The sequence below is a fragment of the Lampetra fluviatilis genome, chromosome 18 (assembly GCF_964198595.1).
Source record: "Lampetra fluviatilis chromosome 18, kcLamFluv1.1, whole genome shotgun sequence".
In the NCBI taxonomy this organism is placed as follows: Eukaryota; Metazoa; Chordata; class Hyperoartia; order Petromyzontiformes; family Petromyzontidae; genus Lampetra; species Lampetra fluviatilis.
This window is the reverse complement of record NC_136292.1, coordinates 2,778,925-2,801,286: the sequence shown is the minus strand read 5'-3', so window position 1 is coordinate 2,801,286 and position 22,362 is coordinate 2,778,925. Positions and strand designations below refer to the sequence as shown.

The 22,362-nt window shown below is 44.7% G+C and overlaps 1 protein-coding gene across 3 annotated transcripts in view; it reads left to right on the top strand.

Moving 5' to 3' along the window:
* Nucleotides 1-21,867, top strand: part of LOC144937090 (neuronal PAS domain-containing protein 3-like) — a 108,110-nt gene extending 86,243 nt beyond the window's left edge. For 2 of the 3 annotated variants that reach the window (XM_078864343.1, XM_078864342.1), the window contains exons 7-12: nucleotides 6,213-6,331; nucleotides 11,110-11,303; nucleotides 14,074-14,180; nucleotides 16,813-16,960; nucleotides 18,721-18,836; nucleotides 19,447-21,866. In XM_078864343.1, the coding sequence (XP_078720469.1) occupies nucleotides 6,213-6,331; nucleotides 11,110-11,303; nucleotides 14,074-14,180; nucleotides 16,813-16,960; nucleotides 18,721-18,836; nucleotides 19,447-20,819 (2,057 nt within the window). In that variant the 3' untranslated portion in view covers nucleotides 20,820-21,866. Of the gene's footprint in view, nucleotides 1-6,212; nucleotides 6,332-11,109; nucleotides 11,304-14,073; nucleotides 14,181-16,812; nucleotides 16,961-18,720; nucleotides 18,837-19,446 lie in introns of all 3 variants that reach the window. The other variant, XM_078864344.1, reaches the window with a different exon arrangement.
* Nucleotides 21,868-22,362: the final 495 nt, after the last annotated feature.

The window sequence follows — 22,362 nt, the reverse complement described above, 5'->3', positions numbered from 1 at the left end:
AATGTGGCTGGTTGTAGAGTTGGCATTAATAGAATGACCGACAGAGAGGTTGTAAGTTGAACCAGGGATCACAGCGCTCAGTTGCCACCGTGTGATTCTGGGTTCAAATCCGGGTTTTCGGCTGCCGACAGTTCAACCCTGTTCCCAAGTGTGGAGAGTTGTGGGTCTTAGCCCAATCACCGATGACTACACATGCACAAGAAACGTCCGTCACATTAAACTGGCAACATTCCACCTACGAGAAGTTAAAATATTGGTTTTACTGCCACGTGAAGAACATTCCACTGCAGCAGGGAATGTGAGAAAGTGTTTGCCCGTCTCAGATGGATAAACGAGGTAACCTGAAGGGATCTCAGATATTGTTCTTGGATATCTGTATCTCTGAGCCATTCTCTAACACAAAGGATCGCACTGCTCTGTGAGCATTCCGAATGGGTAGTTCATTACACAACAGCGATAGCAGAATCGGAATACAATTTGGGAAAAGACGAAAAAATACCTCTGCGTTTACACCAATAATCTGTGAAACTACAAACAGCATAATTTTATTTTATTGTGGGTGTAGATGTTACAGAGCTCTCCCGTTGCGTTTAATTGCTGTAAAAAAATTGGTCAGAACCTCAACTCTCTGATATTCGAAGAAGATAAAATAAACGTTATTTTCGCAGTGCATATCTTCGATACAAAGTGAAACGTGCAATTTTTGTAATGTACACCGTAGCATTTGGGGGGTGGGGGGACTTCGAAAGTGATGGAAGAGCCAGCAATAAAACAAGTTTGTCAGATTTCTTATCAAGCATTACAAGCAACATTGCCTACAACTATTTTCCTAAATTACCCTGAGCTTCATCAATCATTTGGCGAAGCCAAAGTGAAGTGTCAATTGTTCCACCAATATGGGATGGTAATAAAAAAATATAATGAACATCCTCTGTTAAGATTTGCGAGCAGACCTTTTTTTTTCACGCGCTGACGCAGCACTAACGCACCAGTGTTGATCTGAGAAGTTCATTATCAGCAAGTATTTTACACGTGACAGTGCGTTTTGTAATATAATCATTGTTCATGTTAAATGCTGATAAGCACCACTAATTGATCAGCATATCACGTTGCTGACTTGTGCTGCTGAAAGTGCTAACATTTGCAAGTTGTGTTAAATTGTGAACTTTTTTTGTGAGATGAAGCGGGCATTAATAATATTTGCCATTATTAATTTATAGCTCCTTAGGTTATTCTGACACTGAATTCTTAATTTACGAATGTGTATGGAAACAAAATAAAAAAAAAATCTTTATTTTATATTACATTCATTTTAGCGAACCAGTCAGGGAACAAAACAAACCCAGTACCTCCTGCCCACATTTGTCTTTCCACATATTTTATTTTACATTTTTAACACAACCCATCAGCCACACGGAGTGCAAACTAACTGTCGCATTGCTTTGAATAGAAGCAAACTCTGGATCGGTCGTGACATTCAGCGTCTCATCAGCAGAGTCAGGCTTGCTTGGACCAAATACTGGTGGAACTGCCTGATGCTTTCATAGGCAAGGGCCTTTCTGTAAGAAACGGGTCCTAGTTCGAAGCAAAACGACATAATACATAATGCAACTTTGACATTTCCTCAAAAATTAATAGCCTAATCTAGCTCAAGGTAAATGCAGAAATGACAACCAACGTTGTAAATAACATTCCAAGCAAGTTAATGCAAGGCTAATGTTTATACTTTCTGCCATTCATTCTCACCAGTTAATTCCCCATCACATGCCTTTGATTTGGATCAATTGCAATCTTACTTTTTTCATTATTTGTTACTTTCCCCGTAGTCTTCAATGTGCGCTAATGTCTCCCAAGCCGGCGCGTCGAGTGTGCATAGGCGCCTTGCAATAAACCAGGAGTCGAGAGCGGGCGGCATTATGTTGAGATTGGTAGGTGTTGAGACCGCGATATTGATCAAGAGGTATTGATTGCCATCCTGGCTGCAAAGTGATCCTGCAGCCCCCTTTTATTTAAGGTATAGTGTTGCCCTGTTTTGCCATTACCGTAAAATACCGAGAATTTCCAAGCACTAAAGAATGCCAAATGTAATAACGAAGTTGTATTTTGGGGAGAAATCAAATGCCCCCTTTTCTTTCCGCATGAGGAGGTTTTATGCCTTCCATTTTGTCATGCCTTCGTGACTCAGCGTGGAGTGGGGATGCACGTAACAATTGAGTGTTATGAAATGTTGGGAGGGATGAGTCTGTCCTTTGTTAACTCTAACCCCTCGCACTAACCCCCTCCCCCTCCCGACGCTGATTTTAGCCAACAGCAGTTATCAAAAAATAAAACTCGCAGCATAGTCAACGCTTTGCTATCCGTTTTACACCACTTTTTTGATTGGCACAGCCGTACAGATTATCAGTCCTGATTGGGCCATGCTAATTTACTGAGAGATATAACCTAATGAAGGTCAAAGGAGTTGATTACTAGACTCAAGGGCAATATTTTTCAGATCAAAGCTGACTTGTCCTAACAGGTTTATTGCTTTCATTTGCATATTAATTAATCCTTTCTTTCTGATTAGGACCTGTCGGCATACATCTTTCTGTAAATTAGGACCATCAACCTAAATGGATTCAACATTTAATATTGTTGCCCTGTTTATAGTGGGGATGGGTCAGGCCTGTGTGTGCGGAGGTGACGTAAATAAGGAGATGTATCTGGTTATTACATCCATGTCAGGGTGGGTAGTATGCATGTAATTTGTGATGGTTTAATTATAATTGTTCAATTTTTTATGAGCCTAAAACACGAAGCTAAAACTGTAATCTGTTTCACGTCTTAACTGCTGGCATTTGCCGGCACATTTTGTGCGCGACTGTAATTCCACTTTTACTAGCTCCCATATTGCTTCCCCTATTTTAGATTATACACAATTGAACTATGAGAACATAAATAACGTTCTTCATGTACACGTTAATGATTTTCCTCCTCCCCTGGTAATCAACACCATCTTACTAGTGGGGAAAAGGAAAAAGTTTGCCATCAACTTATGATGTCTTTAAAAACTTTGTTTATTTTACGTTTAAACACGACGGTGTCCGTGTACAGCATTTTCTATTTTATCCACTCGATGAAGTTCGGTTGGTGTGTCGGGCGAGCCAGATGGAGTGATGCCACTGTTCCATTTTTTTCCGGCGTGTAAAATTTCACTGGTAACATCGTCAAAAGCCTTGCTCGGCTGAATCCAATGCAGTCACGCTCCAGCTGTCATAGTAATCGATTCCTTGTTTCGCCGAATGCACTTGTTGTGAGCACGCCAGAGAATGGGAAAACATTGTCCTGGACGCACGGAAATGTAAACAAAAGCGAAACAGTTTCACCACTCGAGTCTCGTAGTTATTTTATCTCTCAACCGGCTTGGTAGCATTTAAGTAAGAAGAAAAAAGTAAATTTTGTTGCAGTTGTATCATCTAGCGTTTGCAATATTGTCATACATATGCCTTAGCAAAGAAATTTTATGAGAGATTTTTTTTTTATAAAAAATATCCACGGTTATAAATTGCATTGTTACAACATTAAATTTGTTGGTCGTATTCATTGAAACGAATGCACATGCGTGGCGATTCTTGATCTAAGTCAATGCAAATTGTTTTTCCACAGGTAGCATATTTTAATCTTGGCAAGAGCACTGTGGCCGAAAGGATCAAATAATAATTGAAAGCTTACCGAGTAAATTGTTTCCGATTTTTTTCGTCGGCCTCTGTTTGCTTTCCTTGTTAGCTACACAATAGCTAAATTATCTTGCATTGACAATTAAGCAGACAGATGAATTCTCTTTACAGTGACAAAACATCATCTGCTCTTTCGTTTTTTTCCCTCTCCCAACAAAGTTATCTGGCAGCAAAAAAGCAGCTTATTGCATTTCAAGTGGCACAACAATGTGCAATAAAGAATAACAGTACAGAAGTAGTAAAAAACAAGTTAAGATTATTCATGCATTTTGAAAGAGTGAGAAAATAAATTTGTTGGTTTGTCCTCTACGTAAATCTAACAACAAATAAAATGAACACATATTTCATTCCTTAAAAAATGCCAGCTACGTGGTCATAAACATGCAGCGTATGATTATTAAGATACTGATATGTTCACAGAGGGAGCCTCTGGTAATATAATGATACGTGCAATTCAAGCTTGAAGACGCTGCGCCCTGGGTCACCAAGTTCTGCTTTTGTTCCAAATCCAGGCAATCACAGATACCAGCAGGGTTTGAAAAAGCAATAAAAGTATTCGCCAGAGCCTGGCAGGGGTCTAGCGTCACAGCAATGCGATACATGCACAAATCCATGGGATTCACGACGGCTTTAATCAGCATACCTATGCAAAATCAGCCATTGAAAGGAGTGGGATATAAATTTCTGATCACATCCCACTGATCTGTGGAAAATGTAACCTGTAATCCGGACGAAATCTGCACATACATTTTGTTCCATCCCAATGGCTGTGATTGCCAAGGTCATTCCGCAGTTATTTCTTATTCATTTCTGATGTAGTTGAGAAACGACATGGTCACGCTGGTATAATTTAAGAAAATGATTCCATGGTGATGCCATTAAAGTTAACAGTATGTTTTCCAAGTTATCTTCGTGGGGGGAAACATACTTGGAATCCTTTTTTTGTTGGCAAAAGATGATTGCATACTTTAAATAGATGCATTTACAAAATTAAAAACATTATGCACAGTACAGAAAGATATTGGAAACTTCCAAACGTGTAATTAAAGCGCTGTGTTCTCGAGATGGCTTAGCATGCCCATTACCTTTGTACATTACAAAAGACCTCTACCAAAATGGGAATTGTTATTGAACTGTTCTGAGCTTCAGCGCTGTTATACGTTTTGAATGGTTGTTACCTAAAGATCAGAATCATTTAAACGTGGCACACCTCCTGAATAACGGGATACAGAAATCAACAGGGGTATGTTCTGTAATGCTGAATAACGTTGCTCCCTTTGTTCATGTCAACTTCCAACATTTGGGAGATACTTTCCTGAGGAAGTCAGTCGTCATCCTGGGTTTGAGTCACACACTCTGTATGTGATACTCAGGTCCCATATATATAATGCGTTTCATCGTTCAGGAACAGTTTCTAAATGCTGCATGAAACACAACGGCGAAATCTGGGATAAGGTGGAGTGGTGGCACCGTGGTTAGCTTTGCAATGCGCTTCGAATCCAGCAACTTAAGTCCAATTTCTGGCTGTGGTCAGAGCATCAGTGGAGAGTAATTTCTCAAAAAAAAAAATAACAGCCCTGGTTCCCCACCGTCACCAATCCTCGCTGACCAGCGTCGTGGAGTTTGGTCAAACAAGCTCCACCACAACACGGCCACGGAGTGTTCTTCAACCGGCAGTGAATTGAAAAAGGGCTGTAAATGTATTTAATATAATCCTTAATTTGGATGAAACTAACTCTGGGGATAAGGATGTGTGTGTGTGTGTTTTTATGCACAAGTATAGCAATGGAGGGCATTAGAAGGTAGCGCAACGAAAAACCTTTGTTGTCGTATACTTCTCTGCGCCCACATCAGCATAGATATTAACAAACAATGCCTGTTGATGGACACAGTTCAAATCACCCACCGTGAAGAGGCCCTCAGAAGCAGTTCTGTGGGGCAGCTTCTTTCTGAGTCTCTCCCAAATGCGAGTTGCACCGAAACGTTGTAGGGAATTTCCATTCCCCCGCCCGCCCTGATTTCAAGAGCACATTTAGAACGTGACCGGTCGAGAAATCAACGATGAAAGAAGAAGAAGAATTTCGATGTAAAGTTTTCGTGACTGCAGGGATTAATCTTCTTGGTTCTTTCGGTAAAGTCACGTAGAATGGAAATAATAAAATAATAAAAATAAAACATAATAAAATAATTCTCACGACGTTTCGGCCACAACGCAAGCAGCCGTCCTCACGTGAAGAACAGGTCTGTCGGAAAGACGGCGTCTGTCCTCAGGTGAAGAACAGGTCTGTCGGAAAGACAGCGTCTGTCTTTCCGACAGACCTGTTCTTCACCTGAGGACGGCTGTTTGCGTTGTGGCCGAAACGTCGTGAGAATTATTTTATGATGTTTTATTTTTATTATTTTATCATTTCCATTCTACGTGACTTTACCGAAAGAACCAAGAAGAAGAAGACACAGAGAGGCAACTGACGTGCGCCTGACGCTTTGCCTTTGCAGTGGAGCCCACCACGCCCACCATGCTCAACCCAGACGAGTCGCTGAATCGCTCCTTCTTCATCCGCATGAAGTCCACTCTGACCAAGCGTGGGGTGCACATCAAGTCCTCGGGGTACAAGGTACGTGGCCTCGGGGAAAGGGCACGGACAGAGGAGTCGGTTTTGGAAAATGAAGAAGTTTTGGTTTTAAGTACCATGGACTGTTGTGACCTCTCGTCTCTTACAACTTTAAGAGTGCTGTTTGTTGCGGGCTGCTTGACATTTTAGACGTCTGTGTCTGTGCTGGGCAACCGTTATGCTTATCGCTCTCTTCTAGATTTGAAGTTTTCGTGACTGCAAGGGTCCATACTCTTTGGTTTTTTAGGTAAAGTCACGTAGGTAAAAAAATAAAATACAAATAAATTAAATCACGACGTTTCGGAGGCAACACAAGCTTCCGTTTTCAGGTGGCATCGTCACAGCAAAATTACCCACTTGATACAGTAATCAATTACTGTATTGATACAGTATTGATACAGTAATAAATGATACATAAATTTTGCTGTGACGGTGCCACCTGAAGACGGAAGCTTGTGTTGCCTCAGAAACGTCGTGATTTTATTTATTTGAATTTTATTTTTTTACCTACGTGACTTTACCGAAAAAAACTAAGAGTATTATCTATCTCTTTCGGGTTAGTAGGGGTACCTCTGCAGATTGTTCTCATGCATGCTATTTTCCCATATCTGCATAGTCATATGATGAAAAAATATACATATGATGACAAACATTGCATTTTACAAGCCTTTGTATCTCATAAAATAACATTGGAGATATGTTTCCTGCTGTGAATACATTACTGCTACAAATGTACACTTTTGCAATGAAGTCCAATGGGACAGCCGTGCAATGTAATAGTGCTGTCTGCTTCTGGTGGTGTGAGGCGGGGACGTTGGGGTTGGGGTTGGTGGTGCCGGCTTCTTCTTATAATTGATACCATCTCAACCGACACTTTCCGGATCACACCCTTTTCGCCTCGCTCTCTATCCCCCCTCTGGTTAAATGATCACCCTTTAGCCACCGTCAATCCCAGTTCTATTGTGATTAGCCCTCTCGACTGTGGAGGTGACCTGGGGTGCCGGGAAATCGTGCGATCTGGAAAATACATGCCGTGCTTTAATTAAGCGTAAGCGGTCTAGCGGCGTGCTCACCTCCGAGGTTTTGTTGGGGTTCGCTGGTTCTCGCCGCCAACGAGGTACCGTTGCGAATGCACTTTGAGCTCGCTGTCAACAAGGCTGGGTTGTATATTTGCTCGCCAGCCACTTCGTGGCCCGATGGGAAACTGCGGCGCCGCCCGGAGCAGGTCATCGTGCTCCAGTGTCGCCTCCTAAGTGATTACCCCCCCTCCCCCTTCAAATGAAGCAATGTTCTGCAAACAAAGCGACAACTTCTGCCGTGCAGAGTTTAATATGCTCACCATTTGCGTCAAATATGTTTACGAGTGTGCTTTTTTCACGCAAGAAAAATGTGGCCGCTGCTTTGCGCGCAAATGTTACATTAACTCGTCAAATTGTAAACTCTTTGGCATTAAATTAAGGGATATTCGTGCTGCTCAGGAAGATCGTTTCCCTGTTTTTTTATGAGACGTCTTACCACGCCATTTTTCATTGCAAACCCAGGACTCTGGGTTTGCTCTTTGTGTGTCGTTGCATAGAGGTGTATGTGGGTCGTTTTTAAAACGCTACCCGGCTGTTTTTACATTTACAAAGTGTGGAGGTGTGCCAAGTTTTATCTTTCCAAAGAGTGCACAGCAGTTGTTGCGAAACTTCGTCGAGGTTTGAATGTGTGGCTTGACAGCATGAGGCATAGAAGGTCTAAGCACTTGTCAGAGAAACATTTTTCAGTGATTTATTTTTGCATAGCCAGAAAACTTTGGAGAATACTGTAACATTGTACGAACTTATTGTGCAATGTTGTGGAGCATTTTGGGCAAAAGCATATATGAGCAAATCTTCAATCTGGGTTTCCACATGAATATTGCTCTCTTGCGCTGAACAGGACCCCGTCGTTAAGCAAGGAGTACTTTTGCTGACAGTGTCTGGGCACCCATCAGCTTAGGTCACAACCCTGACTCAGCTGCGACCTAGAAGTGTTGAAAACAACACAGTGTTGTCTTGCTTAAATACATGCTGCTTGATCATATTGGTCTGAAAAAGCAATGGGCCGATGGACTCTAAAATATTTCTAGTTTTTGTTGATAAATGAAAAATAAAACCCACGGAGCTCTGCTTATATATGCTGTAAGACTATATTGCTGAGATGAGACAAGATTCAGGTGAGAAAAAAAAAAGTTTATTTTGTGCAGAGATCTTACTTTTCTGGTTGCTATCTAAACGTCCTTGCATTCTATGCTGAAATCGTGGCCACGACAGCGCACACTCTGACAGTGCAATCCTGCGCCTTAGAGTGCAGCGGCAGGCAACTTCAGGTAGAGATTTCAACTACAAGGAGGTTAGGGGCATCTCTAATGGGAACGAGGTAGAATGAAGAAATTAGCAGCGTTAAGGGCAATGGACGATGGAATGGTATGTCCTGAGCACGTGTTGAGAAGAGACCAAGGAGATGCAGTTAGTACGGCTATAGGCAGATGCCCGTTAATGCAGGGTAGATGGTTGAGGGAGACCGCGTGTGAGATAGGAGGATGCGGTGGAATGAGACTTGATGACAGTGCACGTGACGAGTTCAGAAGAGGTGCAGAATCGATAAACGTGGAAAGAAAATCTGAGTAACCTAACTCTCAGCAATAACGGAACGTTCGGCTTAGAAAATGAAATTCTACGTGTCTCCATTTCAGTGTATAATTCTCGATGTAGGTTCATGCTTATTTATGTAATTCTATGGATTGTGTAAATGCATCCGGGTCTATGAGTCTGTGTGAGTGTATGGGTTTGTATGCAAGTCTGTGGTTCTCTTTTGAGTATATGTATTGTGTAACTGTAAGTCTATAACTTTTGTATGCGAGTCTATGGGGCATCTGGCCTAGAAGAAGATGTAAGTCTATATGTCTCTACATAAGCCTATGCGAATGTATGGGTCTCGATGTAAGTATATGGTACTTTATGCAATCCTATGGATCGTGTAAACTGCATGCGAGTCCATTGAATGTCTATCTAAGGGTTGTGAATGGGAGCAGCAAAGAAGAGGCACACAGAACAGTTGTTAAATGGCCAAATAAAATCTAAGCAGGTTGGACCCATGCACAATAGTGAGACTTGTTTTGGCGAAGAAGACGCAGCGGAATCTAATTTCTAATCTAATCTATCGACCAGAATTTCAGTGGCCTACGCCACGGTGCTCTGGCTCCTGCGGAGGGCTTCTTAGCGCCTCGCCCGTCACCCCAACTGATGTCCTCCTCCCAACCCCCTCCCCCCAATGTGGATACCACTGATTAGGTAGGGCGTGTAGGCATATATGCTTACAAAATACATTGCCTGTTTTTGGTGGGGGGGGGGGGTTGACAATTGTTGTAAACCTGTTGAATCAACTTTTCACCCCCCACATATGGGGGGCTGGGGAGGGGGGGGTCCATTTTCTATAACTTTTAGATTCAGGCCTTGTGAAGGCGCTCTTATAATTTAGATGACAAACGGAACGCAGGGGTTTCATAACAGAGCGCCTTCACTCAAGGAACTTGACATAGCTTACAAAACGGTGACACAATGGAATGATGTAGTTGACAGGGGCGTGCTACGAGGATTGTGGACTGAGTGACAGCTAAAGAGGAGTACTTAGGGATCACGAAAGTGTCGGAGAGAGATGGGAAGTAGTGGAGGGGCGAGGGGAGGTAGAAGGAAGAGAATGGGCAATAGAGGTGAGCTTTAAGAGAGGAATGGAAGGAGGTTCAGGAGGGAGACTGCTTAATGTACAGGGGCAGTGCTGAGTCTCAAGGCAGTGTTAGTCAATGCGCAGTGTGCGTCTATATATATGTGTATGTTGAACTTCTTTCGCACCGAGGGAGTGTTGCGTCTATGGGGAGTGCCAGTCTATGGAGTGTCTTGAGTCTATGAGCAGTGTGAGTCTATGGAGAGTCTTGAGTCTATGGGCAGTGTGAGTCTATGGACAGTGTTAGTCTATGAGCAGTGTGAGTCTATGATCAGTGTAAGTCTATGGAGTATTGAGTCTATGGGCAGTGTTAGTCTACGGGCAGTGTTAGTCTATGGGTAGTGTTGAGTCTATGGGCAGTGTCAGAGTATGGGCAGTGTGAGTCTATGGCCAGTGTGAGTCTATGGACAGTGTGAGTCTATGTGTCGTGTTAGTCTATGAGCAGTGTGAGTCTATGGATAGTGTTAGTCTATGGGCAGTGTTAGTCTATGGGCAGTGCTGAATCTATGGGTAGTGTTGAGTCTATGGACAGTGTTGAGTCTATGGGCAGTGTGAGTCTATGGACAGTGTTAGTCTATGAGCAGTGTGAGTCTATGATCAGTGTTAGTCTATGGAAAGTCTTGAGTCCATGAGCAGTGTGAGTCTATGGGCTGTGCTAGTCTATGGGCTGTGCTAGTCTATAGGCAGTGTTGAGTCTATGGGCAGTGTTTGTCTATGTGCAGTATTAGTCTATAGGCAGTGTGAGTCTATGGAGTCTTGAGTCTATGGACAGTGCGAGTCTATGGAGAGTCTTGAGTCCATGGGCAGTGCTGCTTAACGTAGCAGGGAAGTCGATTCCAGTGGAGGGGTGCAAGGAGGGAGACGGACTGAAAACGGGATTGGCCACGGGGAGAAGGAGGGACACAGAGAGAGAGAGACGAGAAGATCGTGAACGAAGAGGACGAGAGGGGATGAGAGAGGCAAGAGGAGTAGGGGGGGGGGGCGTGTTTGGGTGGGTGGGGGGCCTGTGGCTAACTGCCCTGTCGCTGCTCGTCCAGGTGATACACCTGACGGGGAGGCTGCGGGTGCGCTCTGCGCTGCCCTACGGCATGAGCGCGCCGACGCAGATCATGGGCATGGTGGCCTTGGCTCACGCCCTGCCGCCACCCACCATGAACGAGATACGCATCGACTGCCAGATGTTCGTCACCCGAGTCAACATGGATCTCAAGATCGTCTACTGTGAGAACAGGTGCCGGAAATGTTGCTATGTTGCTTTCAAGCTGCGGGGTTTGTTTTTTTTGGGCGGGTGGAGAGGGTAGAAAATGTTTACACTTGTTGTTGTTGTTGTCGTCAGCCTGTAACGTCCACCCTGCCGGAGAGTTCCGTTCTCCCCCTTGATATTTGGAGAGTACAGATATCAGTTGGTCGTGATATTTTCAGAGAAGTGCACGTGTTTTCACATGCAATACAATACGATTTGGATTTGGAGAGCGTCAAAATGCAATTTCATCTCAAGACGCTGTATGGAAGAGTTGGGCACATTTATCTTGTTGCGAGAAAGAGACAGTTAGTCGTAGACGGAGAGGAGAAGCGCAAGATCTCTTGCCAGAGACTTGGGGATGCCACGGTGGCGAGATGTTAACTACCTCTCCTGGTGCACAGCGGGTCGTGGGATCGATCCCGACCCTGACGCCTGTATATTTGGAGTTTGCGGGATCCGGATTTTTCTCCTGGTCCTCCGGTTTCTCCCTCCACATTTTGAAACATGCGTTCAGAGTATTTGGCTGCTGTAAATTTCCACGTGATAAGCCACTTCGTTGAGCTATCATCTGTGGCCAGGTGGCTTACATATAAAGAGAATAATAGCTCAGTGGGCCTTACCTGGTTACAAAAATATATATTGTTTAGTTTTAGAACATGGGCAGGGAGTTGACAGCAGGGATACCTGTGGAAAGGGATCCCCACGTGGCTCTGTGGGTGGCAGAGGAGAGTGGGCGACCTTCCACTGGGCAGAGGTTCACCGAGGTTTTGAAACAGAAAGCCGCCACGCTTGCACCTCCGCCTTGAGATTATGCTGTAATTGCCCAGTTTTATTTTGATTCACAGTTGTGTGGATTTACAATTGAAGATTAAGCACCATTTGTTTTTTGCTTCAAAGGAATATTACAAAGCGCCAAAAATGATTGCGTTTGTACTATGCCTGAAATTAGCTCGAGTAGCAGGTTAATCAAGGGGCATTTTATATCGTTGTTAGGGGCGCACCTCTATTTCGGTGTGCGAGCACACACACCGCGCACCGCAATACCCTGGGCTTAAACTAGCGAGCACTTGCACGCATCGGCTATTTCTTAACAATTCACGGACACGTAGCATGCAGAATGCAGTGTAGTGCTGCGGAGGCTCACGGTGTCACCATAAAAGAAAATATGGGTTATAAAAAATGCAACTTAAAACCAGTCATGCTGCAAATTAGAAAAGGCGAGATCTGTCTTTCCTCCCAAAAAAACAGAGAACAATATCGCTGTTTTTCCCTGTGTGCTCCTTAAGTTGGGGTCTTTCTTTTGCACTGATTAGATTCTCATGTCAGACAACGAGGGCTGCATTCAGCTCTGTGCACCCATGCTGAAAAGCTGAATTCACTACATGAGCGAGCTTACAAATGATTTTGTTATGGCTCACAGGGCATAAACCATTCTTGGTCTGTGTACACTCCACACGCCGCCACTTTTGAATGACACAGCGAAACACATCGCAGTCCTGTCCGAAAGAAAATTTTGTGATATCAAAAACCATTTGGCTCGAGACACCGTGGTTTTCATTCACTACTTATGAGATGTACTTTTCTTATGAAGAAAAGATTGTGTAAAATAAATAAAAATTGCTTTGTTCGTAGTTTTCCAAGTTGCGTTTTATGCTGTATCTGCTTATCAGTTACGAATGACAAAATGTCTCGACATGCCCTCTTTGCATACAATTTTAAAAAGTTGTTTCAGAAGAAATACTTCATGACCACCGGTTGTTTTAAGCAATAACTTTATTTTAGTTTTTAATTACGTGGGAAAACGATTCATTGAGGCTGCGGTAATCAACAATGCAGTAAAATAACTCAGCCTTTTATAAATACGGGCTGAATGGAGGTTTTCAGGGTAAATACGTTTTTAATTTAGTTTGACATGTGGAAGTGTGTAAGAAACTTTCTCAAAAAACCTCATCCAAGGTAATATAGGACAATCGTTCGGCGCGGGGGGGGGCGGGGTAACATCACAAAAAAACCTCTTTGTTCTGCCATCAACATGTATGATAGCATAAGTCATGGTGGTGTTCTGGACACGTGCCATTCCATATCATCACGGCAGCTTCATTTGAAATTACACTTCAAGGCGTTTCATTAAACCCGGAAATTTCTATCAAGATAAAAGAGATGTCCTTCTTCCTCTTCCAACAGCATGCCGTGTCAATCGGAGCTGCAGGCCCCACAATGCAATGCAAAGCGAGGTTTTGCGATTCGGTCAGGAAGCAACTCTCCTTGAAGTGTGAACATGAATCAACTCATTCCCATTATGTCGACTAGCTACATCTGGCATGGAGAATTTTGAAAAAATAAAGAAAGAAAAGGATGAAAAAAAACCCTTTGGCAGTTCACTGGTTCAGCAACAAATTGAAATCTAGACCCAGCTCCCATTCATGATACAAGAATAACTCTAACCGGGCGACACTGTTTGTGCACGATAATGGTTTATGAGGATTCACAAAAGAAAAGCCTCCAATGCAGCGGCTGCGATCAAAATCGTGCCAGAGGAATAAAATTGCTCTCACCTTGAGATGCTAAGCAGAGCCCTTCAGACCTTAAGAATTCAACACGCAGGTCTAACACGTGCTCAAACGAATAGCCCTCCTCGCACGCAATTCGCTACCCCGCCGTTGGAGCCCGCCGCATTAAAACACGCCTCATATGCAATTGATAAAGTGCCGCGGCGCTCTGCGTTGTTATCTCTAAGCGAGCACGCTGCTATGTTCAGGATAAGTGATTACATGGACCTGGCGCCGGCCGACCTGGTGGGGAGGAGCTGCTACCACTTCATTCACGCCGAGGACGTGGAGGGGATTCGCCAGAACCACATCGACAGTGAGTAGTGCACAGCGCGCAGAGCGCACGAGTGGAGACGTTTCCCCTGCTCGCGCACTCAGTCATCCTGCCCACACTTACCATGGTCCAGCATCATCATCGTCGTCGACATCGGTCGTGATAAATCCACTGCTGGACTAAGGCTGCTCTGAGTGGTCACCACCTCTCACGGTCGTTCTTGCGATGGTACCACGAACTATTTCGCATCCGCACACGAGCCGATTCCCTCGCTCTGTCTCTGCTGCGGACGATTTCTTGAGTGTGTTACCTCCGTTGTCTGCCACTGCGTCATTCGTCTCGTAAAGTGGCTGTCATACTGTCCAGTGATGTACTTTGGCCCAAGCCCACTTACTTTTCTTTGTAGTCAAAACCATGTTGAAAATTAGGTATGATCTCCCGCACCTCCAGTTAGCGTGGCTGGCTACGTACGGTGCGAAATAAGTTCAACATACATCCATCTCCAATATATCTGTTTACGTTTCCTTCTCTCTGTAATTCTAAACACACATTACTCCATGCTTATTTGTGCACTTTCAGCTTGTGTTCGATTTTCTTTGTTTCCCATCTATACGTAATAGCCAGCAATATGTACTTAAGAGACACTTTCCTTCTTAGACGCGTTGTTATGCCACTTGTCATTTGTCACGCAAGGCCCGTAGGCATGTGGCGATGCACCGATTTGTTACTTATTCGCACACGATTCGTGCAACCGAGCATGTGCTTTAATATTAAATATGATTTACAATTTGCATGCGTTTTACTGAATTGCTGGCCCCTGCGTGGCCTCTGTGACCACTTTAAAAGGCGCTGCTTTTGCACACAATGAAACAAAAAATGGGAATCGGTTCTTGAATCGAAGCTCAGACCCCGAATCGTGACACTCCGTTCGATGGATCGCAAGAAGGTGAATCTTTCCGTGCTTAAAATCCATCCGAGCAGTGACATTCTCGCGTAACGTGGTCACGGTCCCCATGACACCCCGCGATCTTTCTCGGCCATAGGCACAGCTGCATCGATTTGCTTTAGCAATTGATGAATGATTGTGTTGTCGGGAAAAAAAATGCAGTGCAGTATTTGTTATTAATGTGACTTTATTTATTTTTATGTGTAGGCATGTTGGTTATTCCATTTTTATCCATATAGAAATGTATACAAACACTAACAAAAAAATACTTCGTTTTTTATTGATTTGCTTTTTTAAAAATCAGAACCTATTTAAGCATTTTAGGGAACACTCATGAAATGGCCTTGAGTGTCAGTCCGTACCAAGGGTATATCCTGAAGCAAACCAAGGAATCTTCACGGAATTTGACGTGCAGATACAAAATCACATTTATATTTTTGCACCTAAAAAACCGATTTCAGAAAGGTGGGGTGTTTGATTCATTTTTTTGGAAGATGCAGTGGCAGCGGTAAGAAGCATGCTTGTGGTGCAAACTACACAACACGTTCCACGTATGGAACGCGGCGTTCTAAAGAGCGTGCTGATGTATCATCAGCACACACCTTACTCTTTTGAAGGTTTGCCAGGGTTGGAACGGAATTTTTAACGTCTTTTTTGAAGTAGGAGGTGCTCAAAATCCACAGCAAACTTTTTGGTCGGATCTTTTTTTTTTACCCAATGAAAGTAGTGTATGCCTTCCAGTGCCAAGCCCTTTTCACGATTTAAAAAAGCATACAATGTGCGGCACAACCCCCTGCCCTTCTGCATTGGACTCTTCAGCCATACTGAACAGCCTGCACAACAACAACAGCATATCCGTTTTTTGGCACGCAACTTTACCCTCAAAGCTTTTGCATTGGCAATTAATTGTGGCACAGCTCCACTTCTCCTCCCAACAATTTGTTTTTATTGGGAGGGGAAAGCATATGACGCCGGTTAAAATGCACGGCATTCTTCATGTGCATTTTAAAGTTATATTCATTCGAAGAAAACAGAAAAAATATAAAATATTTCCAAATTAAGATATATTTTACGGCTTTATAATGTTCCAATCAACGTAAAATATTGCTCCACGTAGAATTCCTAGTCACGTCTCCCCAGCTAAGTCGGACTTGTACATCATTCTTAGGCACACGTGGGGACGTAACCTCGCGTCAAATGTTTATCTTCACAGATTTTAGAACTGGATACGAAAAAATAGTGGGATATGGGGGGGGGCTAAACTTTGGGGCTAGGTGCATTAAAACAGAAGGAATACAAATGTGTGTGGGGGGAGGGGGGGGGCTTTCCTGTGGCAAATTGAGGCTTAGTGTATTGTGTTGCCCTTTAGGATGCCTGACTTACAATAAAGCGGTTGTCACTAAATGGCGTGACAGTTTAATTACTGCAGTGTGCCCGGATGCTGCCAGACTTGTTAATAGCTTCCTTGGGCTAATGGCATCTGTACAGCATTTTTTTTGTATTTTCGTACAGGGAGGGGGGGTGGTGGGGGGGAGGTGGCTGACATGAATGGAATTTACGAACAAACATAACTGCCGTCTTCCGTATTTCGATGTTTGTGCAGATTCTGTGCTTAATTGTCACCTTCACAAGAACCACAAACATCAATTATTGTTGTTATTGTTGTTGTCAAAGGACGAAGATGAATATAATGACGATAATGATGATAATTATCATTATTTTCCACAGTGCTGAACAAGGGGCAGTGTGTAACCAAGTACTACCGCTGGATGCAAAAAAGTGGCGGCTACGTTTGGATACAATCAAGTGCTACGATCGCCATCAACACAAAGAACATCAACGAGAAAACCATTGTATGGATCAACTATGTTCTCAGGTGCTTAAAACATTATTCATTCCAACCATACACTTTTAATTTAACGATACGGTATTCAAGAGAGGGTTGCCAAAGCTAAGTGGAGTAAATATATTATTGGTTATTTCGGTAAAGTCACGTAGAAGGGAAATAATAAAAAGAAAACATATTTTTTTTCCCCTTCTACGCGTCTTTACCGAAAGAACCAATAATATGAATCCCTGCAGTCACGAAATCTTTAAATGGAGTAATTATGTTTTTAATCGGGGTGAATGGAAATGTATCGCCATCTTCAAGGAGCAGCTCTGGAACAATTTTGATTCATGATTCGGTTCCTGCGGGTTAGATCATGTAGGTATCACGTGAAAATATTTTTACTATAATCCTACACCACCCAACAGAGCTGATCAAACCAGGTGGTGGCAGGTGCAATTATGGCAATTGAGTTTTTCAGCAAACCCGAATGTTGAAAAGCTAGCAAAATTTTGATAATTGTATTAAACATTTCGCTGAGGATTATATTCAGCATCATCAGGTGTTAACTAAAGCTTAGATCTGGCGTGAAAGAGTTTCCTGGTCCGTTAGTAGGCGGCGAGATGTTAACTACCTCGCCTGGTATACAGGAGGTCGTGGGGTCGATCCCAATGCTGACGCCTGTATAGTTAGAGTTAGCATGTTTTCCTCGTGGTCTTGTGGATTTTTCTCCGGGTCCTCTGGTTTTTCCCTCCTCAATTCGAAACATGCATTCAGAGTATTTGGCTGCTTAAATTTCCACATGATAAGCCACTTCGTTAAGCTATCATTTGTGGCAAGGTCGCTTCTGAAAAAGAGCTATATATCCCGTGGTCCTTAAATGGTGAAATAAAAAAACATATTTAGTTGAATAGGTGCCATGACATCATCAGGACAGCCATGTTGGTGAAACAGTTTAATAATGATCATGATTGCTGGTGGAAATGTATGAATTTGCACTGTTTGTGATCATGCTTTTATGTAATAGTTATTGTTTGCTGTGGCACATTGTAGTGTATCTCAATGGCTGCAGCAAAAGGTCATGCGAAAAGATTACATACAACAATTACAAAAATATGTTCATACACAGGATTCCATCCATTGTGAGTATAGGATTTTATTTTAATTAATTAATTTCTGCATCATTACACTCCTGTTTAGGAGTTTCAACTGAATGTGAATTGAATTTCCCAAAAAACTATATATGTGTTCGTGGTTGCATTATAAATATGTTCTCACACGTATCCACTCTGTTACATTATATTACAGAAACTTAGTGGATGATTACGAGTATTATTTTTAAAATATTAATTACAATTGACTGTATTAAAATGCAGGAACTACTATTCGTGCTTGATCTGAATTATTATGAAGATTTAGTAATAATTACGTATTAAATATTATATGCCTATGGGAAGCACATTACTAAAAATGATATTAAATCTTAAAACGACACCTTATTATAATTCGCATTTTGTAAACATCACACTGGAAAATCATGTATTTTTTACTCGTAATAAAAGAACAACTATTTTTAAAACATAAAAAAGAGAACTAATTGGAGATTCATTTGTCGAAAATGTTCTCCAAGACGTTGAACATTCTTGCGGCAATTAAAAGCCAGCCTGTTTGAGATTTCACATTGGATGGTGCGAGTGCTTCAGCTTTGCCCCATGATAAAACAAGGCCTACTCCTGGAGTAGTTTCTCGTTGTTTGTTTGATGTCGTTTGATGAAGTTTTGCTAATGGATTCCCCCCTGGCATCGCAGTGACCCCGAGTACAAGGACTGCCCAATGGATGTGCAGCAACTGCCACACCTCTACAAGAAACCCTCCGAGTCTTCGGAAACATCTGATTCTGACTCAGACTCCAAGGGGAATTCAGGTCTGTGTGCAGTAAAAAGAAAAGCAAGTGCCAGTTTGCCAGAGGAATCGAAACGATTTTGTAGTTGCGCACTTTGTTAACCATTTCAAAGTGGATGCTCGGATTTTTTTATTATTATTATTATTTAAATGTGATGCTTGCCCCCAGTGTCATGGTGGGCACACCACAATTGCAATCCAGAGGTCACCAGTTCGATTCAATCTCCCTGCACAGCAGTTGAAACAATGGTGCAAGCTTCTTAAATCGCCCCACCGCCTCTATCCACAAAGCAATATAAACGGATACCATAGTTTTCCGATTAGTCGATTGATATATCGCGCGTGGTAGGGGAAAGTGTTGGTACTACCACCTCTTCCAAGACGTCTGCCCAGCGTGGAAGAGTAGACCAAATACTCTCGAGTAGAGGGGCTCCCTAGAGCTCCCTCGAGTAAAAGCCCTTCTGCCAGCAGTGGTGTGAGACGAGCAATAGATTGCAGGGCTGCACCTTTACCTTTTTTTAAAATGGTTAAATGCGCACGCAAAAGCGTAAAACCCCCAAGCTTGTTTTCCGGCGTTTTGCTGTAGGCGTTGTTATGTAACCATTGTCTGTGTCGCCGGGTCTGTGTCTCAGATGATCGCGACAGCCCCAAGCCCAATCAGCGGCACGGCCAGTCCCGTAGCGGCGACAGCTGGGACCCGGAGGGAACCAGGAGTGCCGGGCGGCGCTCGGGAGCCAACATGCACCACGAGGAGGGCAGCTCCAGCAGCCTGGGGGAGGAGGAGGAAGAGGAGGAGGAAGAAGAGGAGGAGGAAGTGGAGGAAGAGGAGGGGGAGGAGAGCAGTGAGGAGAAGAGCTCGGAGAGCTCCTACTGCGAGGAACAAGGCTACGGCGCCGATGAGCGCTGCGTGTCTTTGCGTTCCGGCGGCGTCAAAGTCGAAGAGTTCGGCCTGCGACGGCCGGATGTGGTGGGCATTGTTGGCCGGGTAGGCGTGGATGGTTATGACGGCACCGGGCAGGCAAACGCACAGCAGTCCACAAAGCGTCCTAAGAGGAAAAAGCACAAGAGACAACGACCGAATTGCACTCCTCTGCAAAGCTTACCCAGTCCCCGTGAAGAGGACATGGATAGCAGACGGTATTCCCGACACTCGGCCTCGGCACACAATCAGGTGAAAATGGAAGAGTCTATTAACTTCGAAGACAGCAGCATTTGGGACTACCCTCCTAACAGGGAGATTTCACGGAACGAGTTGCCCTACAGCATGACCGGTCCCTCCCAGGCAAAGCACTTCTCCTCTGGCCACGGTGCGCAGTCGAGCTTACACGTGGCCATCCCCGACTCGGTTTTGACCCCGCCGGGCCCGGACAGCGCCACGAGCCAGAAGTCCGTGTTCACAGCCTCCCCGAACCCCGCCGCACCCAACTCCGCGAGCACTTTACTGGCGTCCGACCCCCTGTCCCCTCCACTGTCGGCCTCGCCGCGCGACGGCAAAGTGGGCCAGGCGGTGAGCGTCAGTCCGTCGGGTCTCTACGACGTGGACGCCCTGCAGCGGCTGCACGCCGGTGGCCTGGCGCTGCCAAAGACGCGGCGGGGCGGAGGCGGCGGCGACGGCGGCGGCGGGGACGCGAGCCCCCCCGCACAGCGCCTCTACACGACGGGCGCGATCCGCTACGCGCCGGCCGACTCGGCATCCTCGTTCGCCGGGGACGGCGGGGTCCAGCTGGGCACGCAGCCCAGCATGGGAATGCCGGGTGGCGGCGGTGGCGGCGGTGGGTACCATGGACTTGACGGCAAGACGCCCATGGAGGTGCTGCTTTACCAGCGCATGCAGCAGATGGGGGTGCCCACCCCGTTTGCCGGGTCGGTGGCGGGCGGAGGGCTCTCTCACCTGTCGGCGGGAGCGGTGTTTACGACCGCGGATGGATACCTGGCCACGATTCCCTTCTCGCTCTACAGCAATGGCTCGCAGCAGCCACAGACGCCAGATCAGGATGATGACTAACCAAAAGGCTACTATAATAATACCGTCGGTTCCGACTTTCGAAAGCACTTTGCCCTTCTTTCCTCCCCCCTTGTTGTCCTTCTGTACAAAACTAGAACACAGGATAACCACGTCGTAGTGATTCGTACCGCTTTGAAAAGCCAATGTTTTGTTTCGAGCAGACTGTGTGTATTAATATGCAGCTCAGTGTCTCCATCAGAGTAAATGTGCCATAATTGACTTTTTAACTTTTGAGCGATAAACGCACCAACTGTTACATTAAATGTGCTGTTCGTTTGTTGCAAATTTGTTTTATGTAAAAAGAAAAGACTTTTGTCATATGTATACACTAATTAATAAATAGACTCATGATTTAAGAATTATGGTAATAACGTTTGGAGACATGTATAACAAAAGGCATTATGATACAAATGTTTTGAGTGATGGTTACTTTTTTAAAAGGGTTGTAAACAGCAAATGTTACAATACAAAATACGCGTCACGATTTAAATTCAAGTAAATGAGTTTCTACAGCACTAAACTACGTATTAATACCATAATAATGTTTTGCACAACCTCCAAAATGTATTAAACAATGAAGGAGCAATTGCTACACCCTGAAGGTATTAAGTATTACCTTCTATAATCACCCAGAAATGTCTGTCCGTCCCGCGTGTGACGTCACTCCACGAGGCCCACCCCCCTCATTAATATTCATGAGTGGGTGGCTTTTTACACCAACGCAAGAGGAAGGTCGAGCTGAATTAAATGTATTACCCAAAGTCGCTTCAAATATGACGTTTCTTTACAGAAAGTGACGGTAAAAAAAACATTCCTGCGGAGGGAGCTGGTAGGAACATTGGGTTGCTCGGTCAATGGCCAGGGTCAACGGCGGCGTGGTGTATTCCGCAAATATGCCCGACTGTGAGGGCGGGCACAAGCCGGCGTGAGTAGGTTAAACGTTGAATTTTATAAGGGCACCATGGGGTGACCAGCCCCTCTCCACCCAGCCCCACCCCTCCCACCCCCCACTCAGCCCCACCCTCCCCACCCAGCTCCTCCCCACCCTCCCCACCCAGCCCCTCCCTTCCACCCCCCACCCAGCCCCACCCCACCCTCCCCACCCAGCATCCTCCCCTCCCACTCCCCCACCCAGCCCCACCCCACCCTCCCCACCCAGCCCCACTCTCCCCACCCAGCCCCTCCCCACCCTCCCTTCCCCACCCAGCCCCTCCCTGCACGACGGACACAATAATCCCCTGTGGGCTGGTGTAACCAGGAGGTTCCTACCAGTTTTAATTTACGCAGCACAGTGCTACATCCGTGCGTGACATTCGCGTGGAAATTTCCACTAACGCACAAGGTCGCGCACATGCCACACCCCTCCCCTCGTCACTCCACATGCCGCACCCCTCCCCAATAACCATTAGCGGGTGACGTCACTCCACATGGGGCAACCCTCCCCCTCCCCTATTAATAATCATGAGCTGAACCATTTTTCTATTGAATATTTCAGATTTACTGCAATCTACACCCGTCCTTGGACGGGCAAACAAGCTAGTTG